We start from the raw sequence: 23541 nt of genomic DNA, 5'->3' as shown, positions 1-23541 counted from the left end.
TATAATTCTCCATGTTTGGCCTTACATTAAAATGAAGGGACATAAACCATGAATTCATTATGAAAGACAATTTAGCTACTTTTTAAAAACATTATTAGATTAATAGAACGTAAGGATTTCAATGTGTTTCCCTCAAATAATTGCTCACGCAACTGCATTCCCACCGCTTGAATCCTACTCTCATCCTGACTGTATCCCATACACTCATGATTTTACTACTCAAAAAAAGGAGGCATTTTAGGGTAAGGCTGCGCACTGAGTTCTGCTTTACAGCATTTAAAGCCATCTGATATCATACTTGTCGTATATCCATTGGATTATAACATTCAAAACAAACTGTGCAATCAAATTTGTATTTACAGTCACTCTTCCGCAGCGCAAGTCCGTTCAAAATGGCGCGTGGGAGAGACGATAGTTTGTTTCCTTTAGCATTAAACGCAGTTTTAAATGACCCGAAACAGTCGTCAGCAGCTGACAGCACTGGAAGCATTTATTTCAAAAGAAAACCTCTGTCAAGATCACAGACTCAGACTTGTATATGAATAGGATGCTTACTCGCTGTTGCGAGAAGTGAAGCCACCAGCGGCCATTTTACGTTGCCACTCGCTACAGCCGCCAAACTTGAATACATTGATTTCTCTGTGGCGTTTTCAAGTTATTTTCTGCGTCTATGGCTTAAATGCCACCACTAAGGCTGAGAGAAGCAACACGTACACATTTTATCCGTACGAATGCGATGTCAGCTAAATTTGTTCGGCAACAATTCCTCTGATTGTGGAGAGAGGAAGTTAGCACTTATTGAGCACTGCTTGGAAACAACAGACTCCACCCATCTGGTCCTTTTCAGATGTTAAAACAACTGCCAAGAATCTCTCACAGGGCACGTCAGACCCCTGCTCTGACTCAAAACACATTTTGCACCTCACACTTGAGATTCACCATTTTGAAAGGTCACAAAATGTGACGCTTTCATACCGTCAAGTGTTGTACATAAAAGACAAAAAACACACACAATTGTGGATGAGATGAAACATAACAGTGAGGGTTTCAAAAGGCGCATCGGGCAAATATGGGATTTAAAAATTATTGCCACTAATGTTAGCATGTAATTGACAACAAAATCAATTACGATTACAACTGCATCGATGGCGTTTCACTAACAACGCAAACTGAACATCTTCTGTAAAGGAACACCCTTGAAATTTAAACCATTTCACAACCTGAAAAAAATGTGCCTGTGTGTGTTGGGGTGGGAGGGTGTCTGTGGTATTCCAGCTGATATTCATTATCATGCAGACAGCAGATCAGCTCAGTCAGTATGTTCTCACTGTGACTAAACTAACAAACTTTATCTAATTAATATAGACTGTGATTGAGGAAAACATTCAAACAGCAGCAGGACCCTTGGTTGAAATAAACAAGTGATTAAAAAAAAAGATATCAAGTTTCACTCACTAGGTGTCTTTTGAGCTTTAGAATAAAGGAAATATTTTGTAGAGCCTTTTGGAGGCCTGTGCAATTTTAGTTTGTTAATCTGGTTCATGGAGGGGTTTCAGTAGCACAAATGCAATACATTTTAATTGAATTCAATTCCATATTAATTGATCCTCGATGTACTGCTGAGGTTGTGGCATAATAAACTGAAATCATGTTTCTCTGCCACTGTGTCAAGGCTGGAAATATCGCCTATATTTTTGTGGAAACCACTTTAGTATTTATTTTTGTTTGTAATCCTGCCAACTGCCCTTCTCATTTGTCCTTGTATATACTGTTTTGCTACGTCACAGTACTGTAACTTTTATCTGATGCACAGTACAATCTGCGCTGTGCACACCATTTTTCAGAGGTGCAAAGTGGTCTGATATTAACAAGGTTGAACTTTCACAAACATATGTCATATGCACCATATGTACTGTTGCCAAAACTGACAGTCACTGTGCTGTGAGTTATTGAAAATAATTGGTTTCAAAGCGTCACAATGCTGTTGGCACAATATGTGTTAAAGCCTCATTTATCCCTAATTATGAGCCAAAATATGAAAACAGAAGACCTGGCATTTACGCTACTCAAGAGCACAATTTTATGAGCCCATACATGGGCAGCTTTCTTCCTATTGATAAATGATAAATGTAATGTATATGTATCTAGACAATTTGGCGGTGTAACTTTTTTCCAAGTTCATTCAATTTCTCGACACCGGTCTGGGCAAGTTTCATGTTCTCGTACTTGTGTGGATTTTCTTGAGGTACTCCTGCTTCCTACCACAGACTAGAGGGGTCCGTGCATGACATCGGCAGATAAACTCAAGCTCTCCCCTTGTGGATAAGAATGATTGGGCAAATTCAAGACCACCTTGCACCCATGACGTGGTGACTATTAACATAACCTGTAAGGACAGATTGCCATCCAACATTGATACAAGTTTTCTTATTGATAGGTGGAAAATTTTCCAACACTTCTGTCAGTTAAAGCCCACTAATGCCGGGTTCAGTTTGAGGTCTTTAATGAACAAGAAGCATGATCCAAAACCTTCTCTTGGAATATAGACTTGACACTACTTTTGCTGTCATGTGGCCCCATACCGTAATAAATTAAGATGACACTAAAATCAAGAGTCTAGTTGACATTAGACATGGGAGTTGAAAACAGTTTTTCTTATCAATTCAGAGGGGCCTCGACTTAAATGACTTGACTATAAAGGCAGACTTAAGTCACCAAATGTAGCATCTGAGCCTTGCTTCACGAACATTTATGAAACACTCGACTTGACGAACTACATGACTTGACAGGTTTTGCCGGATAACATTTTTGAAAAATCTGCTTCATCAAGATAATGTGCCATTTGGAATAAATGTTTTTTTATGTGTAGTGATTGTGAATCAAGCAATCCAACAGTGTGCCACAATGCAGAGTGCAAAGGCCACCTTAGAAAACAAGTGTTTGCGAGATAGGGTGGCAAGACGGTTTTAACCTGAAGAGTGTCTGTTTTGGGCCTTGCATCCCGAGTCCCGGCAGATTTCGCCAGCCCTATTGTTTTGTTCAACGTTTACGCAGGGACCAGCATGAGGTAAACAGCACAACCAGCTTCCAAAAGTTGCCGGGGCCAAGCAAAAAAAGTTGGTTAATGGTGAGTGCGTTGTCTTGTTTAGTGCCGTTGAATTGTCAATAGTATTTAACAATAGCTAAAGTAATAACACAACCACTGGTCACCAGATTGACTAGCAAAACTATTATAAAATGTTCCTGATGACACATGGCATATTTGATTTTCAGTGAAATTTAGTGTCCCAGTTTTAAATTTTGAAAATCTGGTCACCCTATTTGAAGATGATCAATTTGGATTCAAGGATAATGTTTTTGATAACATTGGGGAAAAGCAAATCTGCAAGGGTTGCAACTCAAAAGATACACAATAAATACATCATCTAAGACATGCGAGTTGTTTAGCAGCTTACTGATAGCTAATCAAACATTAACTAAGCTTCATGCATTTAATTGAGAAGACAATTAAGTTGTAGACAATACTAAACAAGAGGTTGGTGAGGCACCATTTAAAAACTTGATTAACCCGAGTAATGACTTTGGGACTCAACTTGATTTGCTTTATTTTTGTTACACTAACTTGAGAATAGTTTGAAACTTGAAGTCGAAGACAACCTGCACATATGTGTTATGTTCTGAGGTTGGATCCCAAAAGCGCAGACACAAATAAGATTTTAACTCTTTATTCACATAAAATCGAGAGGTGTAGAACAAACTTGACTAGAAAAGAAACAATGAGCATGCATCGAGAATCACGAGACGCCAAGCCCCCTTGGTCTGCGGAGAGGCACATAGGAACAGTGGTAATAATCCGACAAACACACACTTCTCGGTTTGGCTTAAATAGACAGTGAAATGATAGTATTGGCTATGGCTAGACATGTGGGTAACAGGACTGACATGGAACTGATTGCCTGTTGACCAGAAAAAGAGATTAAAGGTTCTTGACATCACATAGCTTAAAGCCAGTTGAAACTAGACGCCGATTACATCAGTTCAAAACATCAGTTCAAAACATCAGTTCAAAACAGACACTTGACCTCACGGTCATGACCCAAACTTAACCCTGGCGTGACCCAGTCATGACAATATGTGTCTTATTCCCAGCTCTGCCAACATCAGCAGTAAGTTGAAATGCTCACATCTGCTTTTGTCAAAGCACACTGTCAGGACACATTTTCAACAAGGTGAAAATAAATGCTGTGTCACTCTTCAGTCTAGTTAGTTCCATGCGGGTCACAACCTCCAGATTAAAGTCATTAAGACTATTTAGCCTGAGCTGAAATATGTGGAATAGGTGAACCTGGCGAAGACTAAGAAATGTGCTGATGGTAAACAGTTGAGGATAAAAAGTGAAAAAAAGCAGCTTAACGAGAACCAGTGTAGATGGAGAATGAATAAATTAGACAGACGAGGTTACGTTGAAGTCAAACAAAAAGGTCTACAATTTGACAAACCAGACCCAGGATGCATCACAAAATAAAAGTGTGTTGTTCATTTCTTCACACACAAAAAAAAGAACAAGAAAAAAAACCACATAATTCACATTCTTGCCTTATTATAAGGCCTTTTGGCTTTCTTCCCAGGAAAACACCCTCACACATATAATAGCAAGCTTGCCTGCTGATTTGCATTTTAGTAAAATGGGGCCATGGCAGCTCTCAGGGAAATAATTACTTAATTATTAATTTGAATGAAGTTAAGCTGGTGCGTAAAAAGTAACTAAAAACAGAATACAGTGATTTGCAAAAGCAATATTCAATTAGGTTCACTACAAAGACACATTAATTAATGTTTAATTTGATTATCTTTATTGTTTTTTTGTTGTTGGAAATCTTCACTCATTTAGTATTTGATAACTACAGCACATTACAAAAAATGTAGGACGGGCATGTTTACCACTGTGTTACATCACTCTTCTTTTTAACAACAGTGTTTGGGAAATTGAATTTTTCAGATTCTTGCTAGATGTATCAACTTCAATTGCTCAAAATCTGGAGTCTCTGTCGTATTTTGGATTTTGTAACACACCACACATTTTTAATAGGAGACAGGTCTGGACTGCTGGCAGGCCAGTCTAGAATACACTCACTTTTACTACCAAGCCGCGCTGTATTAACACATACATGTAATATTCATTGCTCTATAGGTACATGCTTACCATTGAGTCTTAAGGTTGTAGTAGCAGAGTAGCTAATATAAGTTTTCATCTTCCCACCCAATTGGACTTTTGCTAACAATTTGCTTTTTTTGTTGGAATATGACACTGACTGTGTTGCTTTTGCTATTGCCTGAAACAAAATAAAAATGAAATGAAATGAATCCACACATATGCTAAAGATGCACGTTTAAATGAGGCAAATGTTGTTTGGCTAATATGACAGATTATCCTTCCTCCCACTGAGCCAATTTTTGTTGGCGGAGTAGAACCACAGCGACTTGGACAGTACAATACAGCAATTATAAACATCTCTTTGATAACTCCATAACTCTATACTGACTTTACAAGCAGCAGACAGCCTCCCACTAGTTATAAAAAAAAAAAAAAAGAAAAGAAAAAGAAAACTTCCTGCCCCCATCTGATTGGTCAGAAACGTGGATGTGGAATTCCGAGCAAACCTTAAGCACAAATGTGACTCAAAGCCACACTAAGTTCTGAGATTTCAACATCTTAAACTTAAAAAAGAGGTTTACCTATCAATCAGCTTGTAGAGATGTAACTCATATATGCCAATTTTTGGCAAAGAAGGCAGTTATAACTTATGATTGGGGCCCATGAACTCTGCCTAACTACAACAGACATGACACAATTTGAAAAAAAGAATCTGAATAATTATGTTGACATAAACCAGTAGTAGCTGCACCTTTTAGATTTTTTATATATATATAATTTAGTTGTTATGTATTATAATAAAACTAGTTGTGTCTGTACAATTGCTGTTTCCAATCAAAGAGATATTTCAATTACAAAAGCACACCAGACAGTAGAGTATAAATAACCCCAGCAGCAGCTAGTGAACACTACGATCAGATAAATTCTATATTACGACAAGCTATGCTAAATAAATTAACCAAATGCTATGCTAATAAATCACTAGCCTGAAAAAAAATGATATAAAGATGTTTACAAACACTACTATTCCAACTCCAACTTGCTAAGGAGGAGTGTAAGGAGGTGTGTACATAAGCAGACACCTGTTAACAGTTTATCACACACACACAAAAAAAGATTTTGTGGTGAGCTACTCTTTAAATCAGGTCCTCGAGAGCCCCTATCCAGCCTGTTTTCCATTTTTCGCTCCACCAACACACCTGATTCATGATCAAGCTTGTTAGCAGTCTTCTGCAAATATTGCTGATGAGCTGATCATGAGATTCAGCTGTGTTGAAGGAGGGAGGCATGGAAAACAGGCTGGATAGGGGATCTCGAGGACCGGACTTGAGCATTAGTGCTTTAAATAAAATAGTAGCTCTTATATTTTTCCATTTTAATAATTGCTGCCACAGAGATAATATATGCCTGTAAATTATGTATGCTCCATTTGCATGCGCTGCTTGCATGTGTTAAAATAACAGTTGTTTGAAGGTTGTAATTAAATCTATGGTAATTGACAATTCTGAGTTGACGTCACAAGTCAAAATGGCAGTGTAATGCTGCATTCGAGGACAAGAGCAAGGTGGGAAGTTCGGAAAAGCTCAACTTCCTACGCCTCTTGGAACTCAACTAAAGTGACGTTGGGGGGGAAAAAAGGACCCCGGCATCACTGACCAGAACAGAGATATGAGCATTCGAGGAAAGTGGGAAGTCGGACTTTTCCGACTTCATACCAGGAAGTGAGCACGGGAACGCCCCTTTGAATTCATACATCCGAGTTGCGAAGTTGGGGAAAAAAAGACACCGACTTCATTGACCAGCTTCAATCACTCGACAATGGCGAGCTCCATGGAGAGACAGACCGTGAATGGGGAAACACAATTTACAAGATTTTAAACAGATATTTTTTTATGTTTATGTATTTTTACTTTAAATATTTAAAATAGGTTCAAGTAACACAACATGATTTGGACTGACGTGTTAAATAGAACAACAAACTATTTAGTAATCAGCCATCTTTGTTGTTTACATTTGCCTCGAATGCACTCAGGTCAGAAGTGGGACAATCCAAATAGGATCAGTAACTTCCCACTGTCCTTTGAATGCAGCATTAACTTGGTGAAAGGAAGGGTCTCCCCATTGAAAAGCATTGGACTTTGAATTGTAATAATTTGATTTAATGATTTGTGAGGATTATTTCGATTTCAAAACGTGATGAAATGTCGTTTGACTGTAACAGTCTAACTGGTTTGTATGCTAGTCACAAGCAAAAGCAATACAATACGCAGTTTGTTTTCACCGTGTCAGGTGCGCAAAATATCAGAAATGCCCGGATGTTCGTTAGCTCAACCATATGGCATTCCACATTAGCATTAAGATAGTGAACGAAATTACGTGTTTCCATAAAATATTTTGTTTTTTAAAATGTCTTTTGCTTTACGTTAGTTTTAATGATAATACTTTGGTCTCCCTCTCTGTCTTTTTTGCACCTGACCTGAAACGTATCTGGGGTGATGAAAGGAGGGGGGGTCTGTACTGTAGTTTTGCTCTTGCCTACAAAAACATTACCCTAACTGTACTTTTGCCATTGGGAAAGACATATAGCGTGCACTAAATAGTCGCACACATAGGCCTATTTCAAATGGGTTACTGCAAAACGAACATTTTCAACATTAATTGTTTGAGGTCATTGACATTGGTATACCTTGGAGATGATGAGGGGCTCCCCGTGCTCCAGGCCACCCTGAAGTGTAAATCCCCAGGGCGCTCCACCCTGCAGCTGGGCCTCCACAAGCGCCCACCCGCCTCTTCTTCCTCCGCCCGCCGCCTGCTGGAGCCCCGCCCGGTCACCGTCCATGCCCGTAAAGGAAGCGCTCCTATCGGGCTCGCCGGTCCTCAGTCCGGCTGCGACCGGGCGGACCGCGGGGGGTACCAGGCTGACGAAAAGAGTACGTCCTTCACGAGCACATGACCGTCGATCATTTAGAACTCCTGCTCGAGGAAAAGCATAGCAGGAGGTATCCGGGTACCGAGTTGCAAAGTGCACAGTGCATTCCTGAGCGCAAAGAGTGGCGAAAGGTCCGGTAAAACAACACCAGGACACTCACTGGAAATAGTTTGAAACACTTTGAAAAACGTTTGGAAGCTCACTGAATGGAGGAAGGGATAACACGGTCAGATCAGATTTGTCCAAACAGAAATCCAAGCCGGTCTTCCTCTCTCACTGTGTCTGTCCCTCTCTTCCGAAAGTTTAGCATCACAATAGAATTTGGTGTGGCTCACTGAGCAAAGAGAAAGGGGGGGTGAGAGAGAGAGAGAGAGAGAGAGAGAGAGAGAGAGAGAGAGAGAGAGAGAGAGAGAGAGAGAGAGAGAGAGAGAGAGAGGACAAGTGAGTGAAAGGACACGAAAAAAGTGACGTAAGGAGAAAAGATGGGATGTGTTTGATTCTGGCGTCTATTTAAATGATCCAAATTTTTCTCGTTTTTTATTTCAATTTGATTTAAACAGTGCCCTGCGATTGGCTGGCAACCAATTCAGGTTGGACCCCGCCCACTGCCCGAAGCTTGGACCCCGCCCACTGCCCGAAGCCAGCTGGGATAGGCTCCAGCACCCCCGTGACCCTTGTGTGGAATAAACGGTTAAGAAAATAGATGGATGGATGAATGATTTCAACAGTCAGAAAGACGTGCAATTGGTAGTGAATTTGATATCCCAAAGTGTGGTTTTATGCTTGTTAGGCCCTAAGGTAAATTAAATACAGGTGTGGAGACGGCCTAATACAACGAATATGAATGAGACCATTTAAGAACATTTAATGTTATATATTATGTCAGCTATCATTATCTAGCGGCTTAAGAACATTTAATGATATATTTTATGTCAGCTATCATTAGCTAGCGGCTAGCCTATCAAGCTCTTGCAACACAAGCTGTATACATGTATCTTGCGGTCCTATAGTGCAATATTTTTGAAGCAGCAATTGCCCTGTTCACACTGGACAATTTGAATATTCAAGCACATAAACAAGTGACCATCAGTTTTCTTACTGACCGTAGCTCTTTGATAACATTTTACAGTCCGCTCAAGAAACTTACTGTTATTGGACAGTGATGACTGAATGTGGATTTGGTCAACTGTTGCTCTTTCATTCCTCACTGACTGAGCTATGCAATAGCTACAGTACAGGCCAGTTATGTAAATATCCCCATCTAGAGGCAGATAATGTCATACAACCTTCCCAGTCATCATGTCCTAACATGTTTTTAAAATATCGGCACAATTTTGACCACTGAATACATTAAGACTAACAATTTAATCTATAATGTGAAACATTAGTGGATTCAGAGTTGCTTACAGAAAAACAACTTCATTCTCTATTTGTACAGTACTGTATATATTTACAAGACCCAACCTCACACAAAACAGAGCCCCATCAGTGATCATTTCATTGTTGAAAAATTTGTCAGAATTTGTCACAATTTTTTTTCCCAGAAAATTAAACAACAAATAAAATAGAAGCCATTCATTGAGACTATGAGACTAAAATTTGCTGACAATTAAGTCAATGACTTAAACGAAAATCAAAACAACAAAATTCACACAATCCAATCAGAAGGAATGAAACATTGGTTGGAGAAAATAACCACTCAGAAACTGTTCAGTGTTCACTGCACTTTATTTAATGTTCAAACATTCATTGTGCAGCTGTAACATTATTCTCAAGCAATTATGCACTTTTAATTTAAAAATTAAACTAAGTTATATTATTGTCAGTTCAACACGTTTCATTGAAACAATAAAGACACCATTGTATTAAATCTGTCTTGCGTGTTAAACTAAAGTTCCAAATGGGTGCTTTAACTTTCTGTATAAAAGTTGAAATGTATGTTGAAGGAAAAGATCGACTAAACTGTCAATTTAGTCGACTAAAATTGCCTTTTTTCCCCCCCGTCGATTTAAAATTGCTCTTTATTTTCGTCAACTGAAATTGGATTAAAACTAAAATACAATCAGATGACTAAATTATGACTAAAACTTTAATTTTAGTCAAAAGACTCTTAACTAAAACCAAATTAAAATTTCTGGTCAAAATTAACACTGAGCCCCTTGCAGACTAACATGCCAAGAAAGAACAAGCTCTGATGACCCAAGTCAAACAAAGATTGGATTGGATTCAGACCTGACCAGGATCCTACAGGAAAGGTTGCATTGAGGTGTTGAGGTCAAGCTGAACCTGTTCGAGGACATCAACAAGACCTGCTGCCAGGATAGGTTCAGTGAAGCTATCTCCAGAGGACTGCCCCAATGGAAAAAGGCAGGAGGGAAAAGGATATCGGCCATCTTGTGCAAAGACCCCGACAATGTTGTAAGAACTGGATGATCATGGGCAGAGTTCAGGCAGGAAGAGCAGGGCTAGGATGGGACAATTCACCATGGTTCTGGTCTAAGGAAAATGCCAAGGAGTGGAAGGAAATGGTGGTGCAGAGATGACGAGGATGTAGGTAGCGCGCCACCAGATCAAGGCTGTGTTGCAAGGCCAACAAGGAAGATGGGCAACTTGAGAGGGAGTGGTCAACCAGATCTTAAGTTTGGCTGACTTGTGGTGGATTCCCTGGACAAGGATCAGCATCCTCATTCGTGCAACGTATGACATGCTTCTCCCACCAATGGTTCAGGAATGAGGAATGCTGCTCGCCCTGCAACGCACCCAACGTAAGTCTCCAGTACATCTCATCAGGCTGCAAACTCGCACTCTATAGACGGTGCCACGACCAGGTCCCGAGTGTCATGTTTTGCTTCAGTGGGGTTGGGTTTTTGTTGTATTTTGGGTGTTCATGTTGTCTTTTGTCTGGTTTGTTTTCCTTGTCTCGTTATCGTTAACCTTGTCCACCTGCGCGTCTTCCCTTCCCAGTATGTGTACCAATCAGTGCACTCAGCCTATTGTTCCCCAGGTGTGTCTCGTTAGTGTTAGTATAGTCAGTGGTGTTCATTCAGCCCATGTGGGAGCATTGACCTGTTGGGTTGGTGTCGTTGGTATTGCTGTCGTCAAGTCAAGTCAAGTCAAGTCAAGTCAAGTCAAATCAAATCAAATGTTGGAAGAACTGAGTTGTCGGTGGAGGAAGCGGTGGCGGCCGTTGGCAGCCCGTCCTGCGGCGCCATTTCTCTCTTTATAGGTACGACGCGCGAGGATGACTCCAGTCAAGTTCCTACTCATCTTCGCCACGTTCAGTTACTCACGTCACCCTCAATTCCCCCCTCGTCGTCATCACGTCCAGTCGTCCATGACCCCCTCAAGTTTTCCTTGTCCCCGTCCAGTTCCCTCGTCTTCGTCAAGTCATTGTTGTCACGGTCTAGTCACCCATGTTCTGTCAAGTGCCCCACGTTCTGCCAAGTCACCCCACGTTAATTTCCCCGTCTTTCAGTCCAGTCACGGCGACCGTTCTTCTCTCACTCAGTCCAGTCACGGCGACCGGTCCTCTCTCGTTCAGTCCACCTACGGCGACCGGTCCTCTCTCGTTCAGTCCCATCATGGCCACCTGCTTCCCCCATGCCCGGTCAAGTCTTGGCAACCATTTTTTCTCACATCCCGTCCTGTCTTTTACTTGATTACTATCAATAAAGTTCCTCACATTTCTCTCCCCGCCATGAGTCTCCGCAATTGGGTTCAACCCTCACATCCACCATGTTCACTCCCCACCATCTGTGACACCGTGGACGCTAGCTGAGGTACTGAGGGGTGTCAAAATTCACCACCAGCAGGAAATGACACCAGTTTTGTCAGTGCATGACTGGGACAAATGGACAACAGGCCAAGAGAGACATCATCATTTTAACCCGATTTGGAGTGGGAGATAAAGGGTAGACCTCAACAGGAAGCTCCAGCTAGTCATAGAGAAGTTGGCAGAAGTGGCTGAGAAAGGCAGGTTTTGGCTCGGACTAAAGGAGGAAGGACAGAACCTTAGGAAAGGAGAACTAACCTGACAAAATTTGCAGGGGTGAAACGTATCAGATGCAGGGGGTGATAGGGAAATATCCCCTCCCTGTCACTGGTCTGCCACCAGTAGAACGTTCTAGGGTTAAAGGAGCAAAAAGTCGGTGGGTGGCGGTTCCTGGCTGACCACCCTGCAGTTAACCCGTTGGCACTGGAGGAGGTGCGACAGGCAGCAATGCTAAGCAGCAAATAACACCTACCTGTACATTAACTAGTTATGACCAACTAAAAAAATAAACAGCCATACTGTTTGTTTTTTCCCAAGTTAGGCCTAAATCTAAGATGTTTGTGTCTACTACACTACAAAACCTCAAATCATTTCTGTAATACATCTGAGTAACTGAGAATGGGTGACATGTCAAATAAATTATTAAAATGTCTCTGGCCACAAGTGTCAGTGGTCCAAAGTAAAGAGTGAAAGAAAACCTCTTGGGCAAGAATAAACATATCAAAAACACACTTGAACCATTGAACATGTTTATAGAAGCACAGTTTATTTGATGAAACTGCCCTTCCCACAAAGTTGAAAGTCAGAAATTGAGATCTGCTAAAATGTAGTTCATGTAATTATTATAAGGCACTGAGGTTAGTTTTAAACATGTGCAAATGCAAAAGTGCCTCAACTAGACAAACAATTTAAACAAATTATAAACATGCATTGCCACCCCGGAGTTGGTAAACGTTACTTACTTAAAATGATTCAATAATGATAATACTGTAATTATGTTATTAGTTATTTTTTGTTTTTTTTTGTTTTTGTTTTGTTTTGGTTTTATCTCAGAACAAAGCAGATCCAAATCAGTGTTTCACAACTAGTTTAAACATACAGCTTTTACAATGCCTTGCAAAATTAACAGCACCCTGGAACTTTTTGACCTTTTGCTACATTTCAGGATTCTAACATAATGATATAAAATTGTCTTTTTTTGGTGGGACAAATCAACACTAAGTAAGACATTTGTGAAGCGGAATGAAATTTATAGAATAGAATTAATCTTTATTGTCCACCAGAGAAATGGACATTTGTATCCAGCTCACCAAACACAGTAGTAATAAACATAATTAAAAAAAATGCACACAGCAGTTTATGTCATAGTTGTGGTCCGCATCCTATCAGTCACTTTGCAGAGTTGAGAAGGCTAATGACCATAGTGACAAATGATTTCTTAAATACATTCTTCATTGCCAGAGTTGAGAGTCGAACCACAGTTTCAACATGTTGCACATCAAGTGAAACTGGTTCTGTCTTCAAATCTTGTTTAGTACAGATAACTAGCGCCTTTGTTTTCACCAAGTTCATTTCTAGACAACTAGTATGACACCATGTTTCAAGTGTCAGAGTATGGGCCAAGTAGGCTGCTTCACCCATAGTTACTTTTTGAAAAAGGACAACATGGGCCATGTCATAAACAATTAAAAATTATCGTCATTGACCATCAATTGGAAAGAGCACAACCTTGTGGGCAACCAGTGCAAAACTTGTGAGCACATCTGACATGCTGCCCTCAACTGAGACCCTCTGTGGGTGGCATTAGAGAACATTTCTGATCCAAAACACTAAGGATGAGTTAATATGATATATTATTTATTTATTTATTTTTAAAAACAAAAAAATATATACTGACACTACACACAGGTGGATTTTATTTATCATTATCAGATATATAGGTCAGCATTGGATCATTCAGAACTCATCAGGTTACTTCCGGCGTTAGTTGGCTGCACTGAGCGAAAAGGGGGTGAATGATTTTGCAATTTCAGTTTCTTTGTTAAAAAAAACCCCTAAAAATATTGTGTAACTTTCATCCCACTTGTTGACTTTAACCCCCCCCCCAAAAAAAATCTGTTTGAAGCCTGAAATATGGCAAAAGGTAATAATAATAATAATATTGTATAAATTTCATCCCACTTGACTATTTAACCCCTCAAAAAATCTTTGTTTGAAGCCTGAAATATGACAAAAGGTAAAAAAAATAAAATAAAAAAAATTATACTATTGCAAGGCACCGTACATTACCTTCAAGAAGCTTTCGTGCACAAGAGATGCCTTTCTCCTGCTTGACTGTAAATCATGGCCACCACATTATTATACAGTAGCAGGTAAGATTGGCGTTAAAGGCTTCATTGGCCCAACTAAATGTCCTCTGACATGTTATGGATGGTCTCAATAATTTTCATCTTCATTCGCTTGACTTTTTCCGGAGGTGTCTCATTAAGACATTCCTCCACATACTTGAGGAAACCAGCATGTGGCGACATTATCTGACTTTGATAGAATTTCTTCATAAAGTTCAGCACCTCAATGGTGGCAGGTGGCGGCTGTTGGTTTACACGTTTTTGCCCCAGCATTCCGCCATCGGGGTGAGATGAGGACATTGAGTGCTGGGTGTCCAGCGGATGAGGTGAGGGCGGGGATTCAAGAGTCTTCATTTTGTTCGATGTTTGATTGGTGGTTTTAAGTTGGGAGGAGGAGGTGAGAGGGACTTTGTCTTTGTCGGGAGGATGAAGGCTGATGTCTTCCGGTTGTTGAAAGGGGACGTCTTCCGGCTGCTGCTCCTCGTCACAAGATTCACACAGGAACATTAGGTCTCGGTAGTGTTTCCACTTGGGTACATAAAAGTCTTCAGAACCACAGATTTTGTTAGAGTTCACCGCCTTATGTTCGCGTTGGAAGATGGTTCGCAGGTTCCTAAATTTGGTCTTTATGTCTTCCACTATGGAAAGAATAACACATCACATTGCTCACATTAGATACATCTAAAGCTGCGCATTGCAGGTAATTTATAGTGGAAAATCAAAGTTTGTTTGTTCTGAGTCAAATCAACATATTAAGAAATTACTAAGACACCAAAGTCAGCTCTCAGCATATAACGCAAGACTGCAGCAAAACTTGATGTTGCTTATCGTGAAACTTATCCGTGATGGCAAAAGTGATAAATGTGGTTCATGGTTGTCTACCAGGTTACCTGTAAATGGGACCTGCTCATTGCATGAGAGTAAGACGCTCAATGTCTCCAACAGACTCTGTCTCATGAGCTTGTTCTTGTACCTCTCTGACTTATAGTTCCACAAACAGTCGTGCTCTAGATGAGGAGAAACCAAACAAATGACAGATTGAGAAATTATCATGATTTTTTTTTTTTTTTTTAAATCAACGGTCAGATTACAATTTTCAAAACAAAATATTGCACATACCCTTCTCAGAGTGTAATAATATCAGCTTATAAAATATTACAAAACTCCCCTAAATGCCAGATGATAATATATTTGTCCCAATATTAGGTACTAGGGGTGTTAAAAAATAATCGATTCGACGATCTATCACGATATTACAGTGCGCAATTCTCGTATTGATTCAATATGCGGCAATATCAATATTGAATCATCAATTTTTGATAGAAATTTTCAACAAAGCATGGGGTTAGGTTAGGGTTCCTACTTTAAGCATGGAATAATGTTACAATTATTAATGGAACATTAAGCTTTAACTCATTCACTGCCAGTCATTATAGAAAATTTTTACATTTCCAATACTCACGTGATATTCCATTCAATAATTATATATAAACCGGATCTACCAAATAACAGAATAGACTCCCTACTTTTTGTCCCGTCCCGTTCTTTTATAATTGACAGCAGAAAAATGTAGGTTTGCCAAAATACAGCCATTTCTCCCATGGACTCTGAAACTGTGTTTATTTCGTAAAAAATGGGACAATGATGTCATCTACCGGTGGTTGGGCATCAGTAAAGTTGTTTCCAAGTTTGATATTTACAGTGGAGCATGCTCAGATTCGCCCCCATTTAGCACCGCTCTAAAAAATACAATTGACAAGTATACTTGTCAAAGGCAGTGAATGAGTTAATATTCTGTTTCAATGCTATTCAAACATGAAACAGATTGCAACCTGTTTGTTAAGTACAGTGGCTCAGTTATAAGCCTCAAGTTTCAGATAAATACATTTTCATACAATTCTTACAGTGTACATGTACAAGTTTACTGATTAGTATTTTCTAAATAAAAAAAAATAAAAAAAATCCCAATAATCAACTTATTGAGTCGTATCGGGATTAATCTATCGAATCCAATCGTGACCTATGCATCATTATACGGATCAATTCGCCAGGTACTAGGCAATTGACACCCCTCTTAGGTACACTTATATTATATTATATTATATTATATTATATTATATTATATGTGGAAACGCTTTGTTTTGTACCAAAAAAATAAATGATCGTCTAATGCACAGTGCAAGCTGCACTCCAACTTCAAGATTTTGCCAACATAAATAAATAAATATATTATTATAAATATATATTATTATAAATTGTGTTTGGTCCCAAAGGAACTTACATAATTATAGTGTTTCTATTTTTTTCTTATTGCTCTAAATATTTTTGAATGCTTAAACATTTTCTTGGTTTGAACCAAAAACTAATCATTTGAAGAATCGTGATTAGCAATTTTTCCATAATCGAGCAGCCCTAGCACAACTGTATGTCTGCCTAATAATGGTGAATGGTGATATACACAGTTGTGATCATAAGTTTACAATCCTATGGGGTATATGACACGGAAGAGGCGGGAGGTGATTTTGCAAAACAGTATGTTTCCGGTCCGGGTTGCGAACGCGCAACCGAGGGGCACAAAGTCGGAAGTATTTTTGACGCAGCCCACACGTCGCAAACCGAACCGGAAACAAACTGATGTGCAAAAACAGTCCCGCCTCTTCCGTGGCATATACCCCATAGGCGAGGGGTAGGGAACCCTGGTCCTCGAGAGCCGCTGTCCCACCTGTTTTCCATGTTTCCCTCCAACATAGCTGACTTATTATCCTCATTATCATCATCAGCAAGCTCCTTAGAAGCCTGATAACGATCCAGTTCATCAAATCAGCTGTATTGGTGAAGGGAAACAAGGAAGAAGGACAGTGGCACTCGAGGACCAGGGTTCCCTACCCCTGCGTAGGCCGTGGGTGTCCAAGCTCAGTCCTGCAGGTCCCTTTTCCAATGCACCTGTTCCAATCAACAAGATCGTTATCAGGCTTATGCAGAGTTTGCTGATGAGCTTCAGCTGTGTTGGAGAAGAGAAACATCCAAAACCTGCAGGACTCAGGCCCTCGAGGACCGAGTTTGGTCACCACTGCACTAGGCTATGTAAACCTATGAGCACGACTGTAACCAAAATATTACAAACACCACTGAGTATGATGCAGCTCTGTGGAATTAACCACTGTAAACTACAACCACAATTGTAAATATATTGCTAAACTGGTAATGTAAGAGTGATAATATGAAATTTTTGCTAAAAAAAAATTAAATTATGCATTTGATCAACTACAGTGTATGGTGATTATAGCTGTCTCAGTTTAAAGTGCAGCAAAGAGGTGTCATTCACCCTACCAGATGACAGAAAAAAGTGAAACACCAAACTAAAACTGAACGAGTATACAGTACACAAGTAAAACTTCAAAACTCAAACATCAACATAGGCCCTAAATCAAGGACATCTTTCCACTGTGATGTACATACCGGCGTAAAACGATATGAGCTGGTGAACTTTGGTCTCATTCCACAGACAGCGGGAGTCAGAAATAGGCCCACATTCTAGTTGAACTGGACTGGATAGAGAAACTTTTATGGTGGGTTGGTTTGCACAAATGTTGCTATCCAGCGGCGAACTGGATCGTGAATTGGGGCATATGGAAGCAGTTTTTTGGTTCAGCGGTTTAAGGTCATCTGGAGCGGCAGTGACCATTTGGAAGCCTGCAGAGGTATTGGTGTAGGCATCCGTCTGTTGAATAGTGGAGGAGCCGGCATTGTTCGTTTGGGTGGAGCTTGAGGAGCTGCTCGGGGTGGAGAATGCTAATTGGTTTCCGAGTTCCAGCAGTTGAGCTTCCTGTGGCATCAAATTCTGTTGGTCGTCTGAGCTCTCTTCATCTTTGCACCACTCGCAGAGGAAGAGCAGCCGCTGGTAATGCTTCCATTTGGAGTGGTAGCGCTTATCAGACGTCCTGCTCACTTGGACCACTTTGTATTCACGGTTAAAAACTGTTCGAAGATTCTTGAACTTGCATTTTATATCTTCAACTGCAAGACATATAGACATATATGAGGTATATGTTATATTGTACCGATTACAAGTGTTTTCTTTCACTAACTACAAAGGCACTGAGAAGGTATCCCATTGCTGCAATGCTGCATATATTGAAAAACAATGCAAAAAAAATAATCATAGATTCCGTCCTCCTTTCAGCAAAATACTTACTTGAGAAAGATGTAGAGTGGTCAGACAACCGTCTCCTCAGAATCTTTAGAAGCTTCAATCGGAGTGGACGATTGTTGTGGTTTTTAGACTTCTTGTTCCACAGACAGCTGTGTTCTGCATAAGCACACACAAAACCCATTCAACGAGAAAACACTGTGTGCAGGCTGCAAGAGACATTATGCATTTGCATACTACTGATACATTGTAGAGTACAAAAAACAAAAAAAACAAAAAAAAAAAGTCTTTTTCACCAAATTTTGATTAAAAAAAAAAGTGCGCAGATACATACATACACTGGCTGACCTTGATTTATAAGGCCCTTATTTAACAACTTTACTACAGAGAAATACAAGACACTATACAGTGGTGCCTCTACTTACGAACGTCCATTCATACGAAAGTTTCAAGTTACGAAACTCCTCAACAGCAAAATATTGCCTCTAGTTACGTAAGAAGTTTCAAGATACGAAAGGTAAAACTACAGTATGGGCCGCTACTCGCAGCTCCCAAAGTTTACTGAACGCAACATACTTACAGCTGCTCTGCTATTGGCTATTACTGGCATCTTCCTGGCATCCCAGTGGCGAAGAGTATTTGACCATAGATATAAAATAGAATGTGTCTATGTATAGAATGTGTCTCTATGTAGCGTCCTTGTCATTCGCAACTCGGGTCATGAGGTGTTTAGTTTTATGTAAATATAAACTAACAGCCGACGAATTTGTCCAAAAATTAAAACAATTGGTGATTGATGAAGGCTACGTTGCACAGTAAGTTTTTAATTGCGACAAGACGGGCCTTTTTTGGAAAAAGATGCCTCGCCGTACCTGAAGTTTCCATCAAGTTTTGGAATTTATTGAAAAGAATCACCCAGAAAATGTTTTCACGATTCGGGCGATCGCTCACTATGGTGATGTTTGCCATTGGCATTTTCAAAGGATTGTTAAAAAAAAAAAAAAAAAAAAGGCTGTAGGTGGAGGAGTGGAACGGTCACACATCTCTTCGGTGTCGGATGGCGAAGGTTCACTTATCCGCCTGGGAGATGTGCGGCTTACATGATGTAAGAGTGAGTGAGTGAGTGAGTGAGTGATTAAAAAAAAGAAGAAGAAAATTGTTAAAAAAACAAATAAACATTCTTGGATGCGTTCTTTACAAAACACTTCTAAGAGAGAACATGAACCAAAAAGAGGGCAAAAAACGAAGAGGACAGCAGTTAAAAAGGTAAATGACCATCATTTTTATTCTTTATTCTTTGTTTTTTACATTATGCACAGCTCTTGTTTATTGTGCAATAATCTAATTGTAACATGTATTTGTTACAGTGTTCCCTCGTTTTCCGCTGGGGTTAGGTTCCAAAAAATACATATATATGAAATTAATGAAATCCGCGAAGTAGTTAGCTTTATGTTTTACAACTCTTATAAATGTTTTAAGGCTCTAAAATCCCCGACCGCACAATTTATACACATTTCTCATTGAGGCATTTACATGTTCTCACATTTCTCTATTGTTCAAACATTGACAATGTTCAAACCTTCATAAATTTTATAAAATGGGTATATTACTGTAAAAAAATATGCAAAATTGCACTTAAAAAAAAAGCCGCGATACAGCGAGACCGCGAAAAGTGAACCGCGTTGTAGCGAGGGAAGACTGTACATGTTTTGATGCATTTTTATGCGTTATAAAACATTTATGTCTGAATTTTGGGAGGCTTGGAACGGATTAGGGCATTTACATGGAAAATACGTCTTCCAGAACTTTCTTCCAGAACCAATTAATTTCGTAAGTAGCGGTACCACTGTACTCTGTGTGAACAGAAATTGTCAGATGTGTAACTTATTCGCCCCATGGAGGTGATGATCGACTGACTCAGTAATATAATATCAATAAATAATATCCCATTAACCTCTTTCTTTAGTATTTCGTAAGCTCTGTGACAATCTCTCAGAATTTACGAGTTGATTAACTCAGACCAAATTATTTATTACGGTAACTGTGAAATGATTTTGCCTACCTGCGTAGAAATCAATGAGTGCACGCTCCTTCTCTTCAGTCCAAAACGATTTGGCTACCATGTTTGAGAGGATGTACGATGACGACGAGTTGGTTGTGGTGGAACATTCAGGAGGAAGGATGGAGATGATGAGGCCTGGGGTGGTGACAACATGTTGGCTCTCGTCCTGTGAAACAATTAATGAGGACTGCAGTGGGTCATCGTTGCAGTCATTCAGGGCTGCTGTCTGCAGGAACATCAGCTGCTGATAATACTTCCACTGCGGTACAAACACATCTGAACCGACCACCTCGCTCGCCTTCACCGCTTTGTACTGCCGTTGAAAGGTGGTACGAAGGTTCTTGAACTTGCTCTTGATGTCTTCCACTGAAGAGGGAAAACAGATCAGCGTAAGATTGGAGGGGTTGGCGGGGAGGCTGATAAGGTTCGACTACATAAAATGCATTGCAATCAGAAGTTTTAACACATACCCGTGAAAGGGGATGGTGGAGGTTGAGCAGACAGAAGAATTCTCAAATGTTCCAGTGTTTTCCATCTCAGCTGTCGATTTTTGTAGCTATCCAATTTATGATTCCACAAACAGCTGTTCTCTTCAAAAAAAAAAACAACAAAAAAAACATATTTTTTTTTGTCTCACTAGGCATAATCTTCACCATTACAGAATTTAACTTTTTTGTAATCTCAAGTACCCAATTACTTAAAAAAGACATACGTGTGACCTCAGGGATTTTTTTTCCCATACTAGAATAAAATGTAAATAATTGCACATCCACTACAGTAAGTGGTAGTGGCACTCTCATTGTCAGAGTGTGTGCATGGAGTATTAGTTCCTTAACTTACAACAATTTTATAGACTAACGATTAGGGATGTAAAGATATCCAAAGATCACGATACGATATTATCACGATATGAAGGTCACGATACGATAATTATCACCATATTGTGGGGGGCTTGGCGATATTTAAAAAAGATCGCAATATTGTAAAATAAATAAATAAATAAATAAATAGATAGATAAATAAATAAATAAGAAAAATAAAAATTCAAAAAAGATCATACTAAAAAAAAAAAAAAAAGCACAATATTGTGGTTTTGTATATAACAGCAATGCATATAAACCACCTACAATCTCTAATCACAATATTGAGGGACTTATTTGCTAATGCAAGCACACAGTTTTCGCTTCACAAGCAAATTAGCTTCCCTTTCATCTGACAATTAGCATATATTTTAAACATAGAAGGCCAAAACATCCCTAATGAAAATGATATTGCACTAATAAACTAGCCACTAGAGGGTGCTACAACTGCACAAATGGAAATCAACCTGACTTTAACAGATGTTGTTCCTTTTAAATATTGTGAACATGACGATGACGATAATGTAGCAGTTCTAATATCATGATATTTCCCTTAACCTTACATCCCTACTAATGATGCTATTTATAGTCTATTTATTGTCTTCTTCCTTGAAGGGGGGTGTTACAAAATAGAGAGACTATTTACACCTTTTTTTGGTCTTGTTTAAATTGACCCAATAAATGCACAAGTTTGGTAACCCTGACAACTGTGGGTGTCACGCCACTCTTGAGTCATGATGTGTGCCCAAAAAAACAAAAAAACAAAAAAAAAAACTGCAAATGACATGTAAGCCCATCGAAAGCCAGCATGAATTCTGTTTTCTTTTGTGGAGCCGGCACTTCACCACGCCACCAAATTTCTCATCAAAAATGTACAAATCAATGTGTGATGCAGTGTACACTTAAAGCCACGCTGCAATCAACTATGTCATACAGTTATCTTGAAATAGTCTGCACAGTGATTCAATAAAACTGAATCACTGGCTCTTTTTTACTTTGATGTGGCGTTTCAGATAGCAGTTTAGGGCTATATTTAAAAAAAAAACACAACTTTGCATACATACACTTATAGTAAGCTGAGGTCATTCTGTAAAAATGTCCTCTTGAGCATCTTAGAAGTTCCACAGCATTGTGAAATCCATCTCAATTATCTATGGTGTGACTCGGAAAACTACTTCAGCTGATTTATTTATTTTAATTTCAGTTGGCTGTTAATATTTCATTCCCATACTTAAATTGAGGCCACATCAAAGAAAATGATTTCAGTTCCTGAACTCCCTAGAAATTCAAATCGCTTCACTTGTTTTTCACAGCAGTCATTTCATTACAGGTGTAGCCCAAAACTTCCACTTTCTAGAGGGGCATTCTCCTCCAAAAGGATTGTAGTACACACAATAACTATGGAGGGCTAAAATAATTTTGTAACATTCACTGCCTTGTTCCCATTACGATTTCCACCATTAAAAACAACAACAACAAAAAATAGATGTCGACCTTTTCAATTTAACCACGTTATTTCAGTTTTCGGTAACCAGCATAGCATGATTGCCATGATAATCTGCCTGGAGTTGCTCGTCGCCATTGCTGTGATCTGTCAGTTGATCATTTCATACTATGTATTCATACGCAACAATCGGTCGATTCGAGCAACGGTTGCCACTGTCGACGTCGAGGGATTCATTCAGAACTTTGAGAAAAGTATACTTGATGTAGTAAAAAGGTAATCCATGACCATTTTCACTTACTGGAAAAAAAAGAAATGAGTGTCCTTTCTTTCTCCTCTGTCCAGTATCTCTCTGGCGTGAAGCTGATTGGAGAGTCCTCCATATTCGTTGTTGCTGTTTGGTCCCCTTCCTGCTTTGACTCTACTATCACGTGATCGACAATCCAGGGTCTCATTGGATGCCAGTTACACGAGGTTTATCAATAGTACTGCACGTTGCCCAGTAGAGGTCGTCATTTAACGCAGATACATTTATAAATTAGCTCAATTTCTTTTTAGGTGATAATGCCCTTTATATTACAGTAGTCCCATAATGCAAGATATCTAGAAGTAAAATAAGAGTGCTTAAAATGATAATAATGCATTATTCAAGGTCTTAATCTTAGTATTACTTGAGAGAGTGACAACCAAAGTTAATTATCGGCACAAAATCGTACACTGATCGACATATGCCTATGCACCTGCAAGCAAGGCACAAATGGATTGTTTTCCCTAGATAAAGAAATATAAATATACATAACTAAATAATGAATAAGAAAAGA

The 23541-nt window shown here is 39.3% G+C and overlaps 2 protein-coding genes across 6 annotated transcripts in view; both read right to left on the bottom strand.

Annotated features, from left to right (window-relative positions):
- Positions 1-8378, bottom strand: part of shroom3 (shroom family member 3) — a 64678-nt gene extending 56300 nt beyond the window's left edge. Inside the window, 2 exon segments of the mRNA XM_077497105.1 lie at positions 7842-8071; positions 8074-8378. Of these exon segments, the coding sequence (XP_077353231.1) occupies positions 7842-8071; positions 8074-8119 (276 nt within the window). The 5' untranslated portion in view covers positions 8120-8378.
- A 4223-nt stretch (positions 8379-12601) lies between these two features.
- Positions 12602-23179, bottom strand: LOC144002186 (uncharacterized). 5 transcript variants are annotated; one of them, XM_077497175.1, is made up of 8 exons: positions 23022-23179; positions 20887-21006; positions 20671-20782; positions 20417-20603; positions 18400-18513; positions 17664-18221; positions 15095-15211; positions 12602-14842 (listed from the first exon to the last, which is right to left on the bottom strand). In XM_077497175.1, exons 2-8 carry the CDS (start codon positions 20949-20951, stop codon positions 14262-14264), a joined length of 1734 nt encoding a protein of 577 aa, XP_077353301.1. In that variant the 5' UTR covers positions 20952-21006; positions 23022-23179; the 3' UTR covers positions 12602-14261. The 5 variants fall into 5 exon arrangements, with proteins under 5 accessions (XP_077353301.1, XP_077353302.1, XP_077353299.1 ...); XM_077497176.1 differs by having other exon boundaries at positions 20417-20582; XM_077497173.1 differs by having other exon boundaries at positions 20417-20582; positions 20703-20782; positions 23022-23132.
- Between the last annotated feature and the right edge of the window lie 362 nt (positions 23180-23541).

The sequence above is a fragment of the Festucalex cinctus genome, chromosome 15 (assembly GCF_051991245.1).
Source record: "Festucalex cinctus isolate MCC-2025b chromosome 15, RoL_Fcin_1.0, whole genome shotgun sequence".
NCBI classification, from domain to species: Eukaryota; Metazoa; Chordata; class Actinopteri; order Syngnathiformes; family Syngnathidae; genus Festucalex; species Festucalex cinctus.
This window is presented reverse-complemented; position numbering and strand designations above follow the sequence as displayed.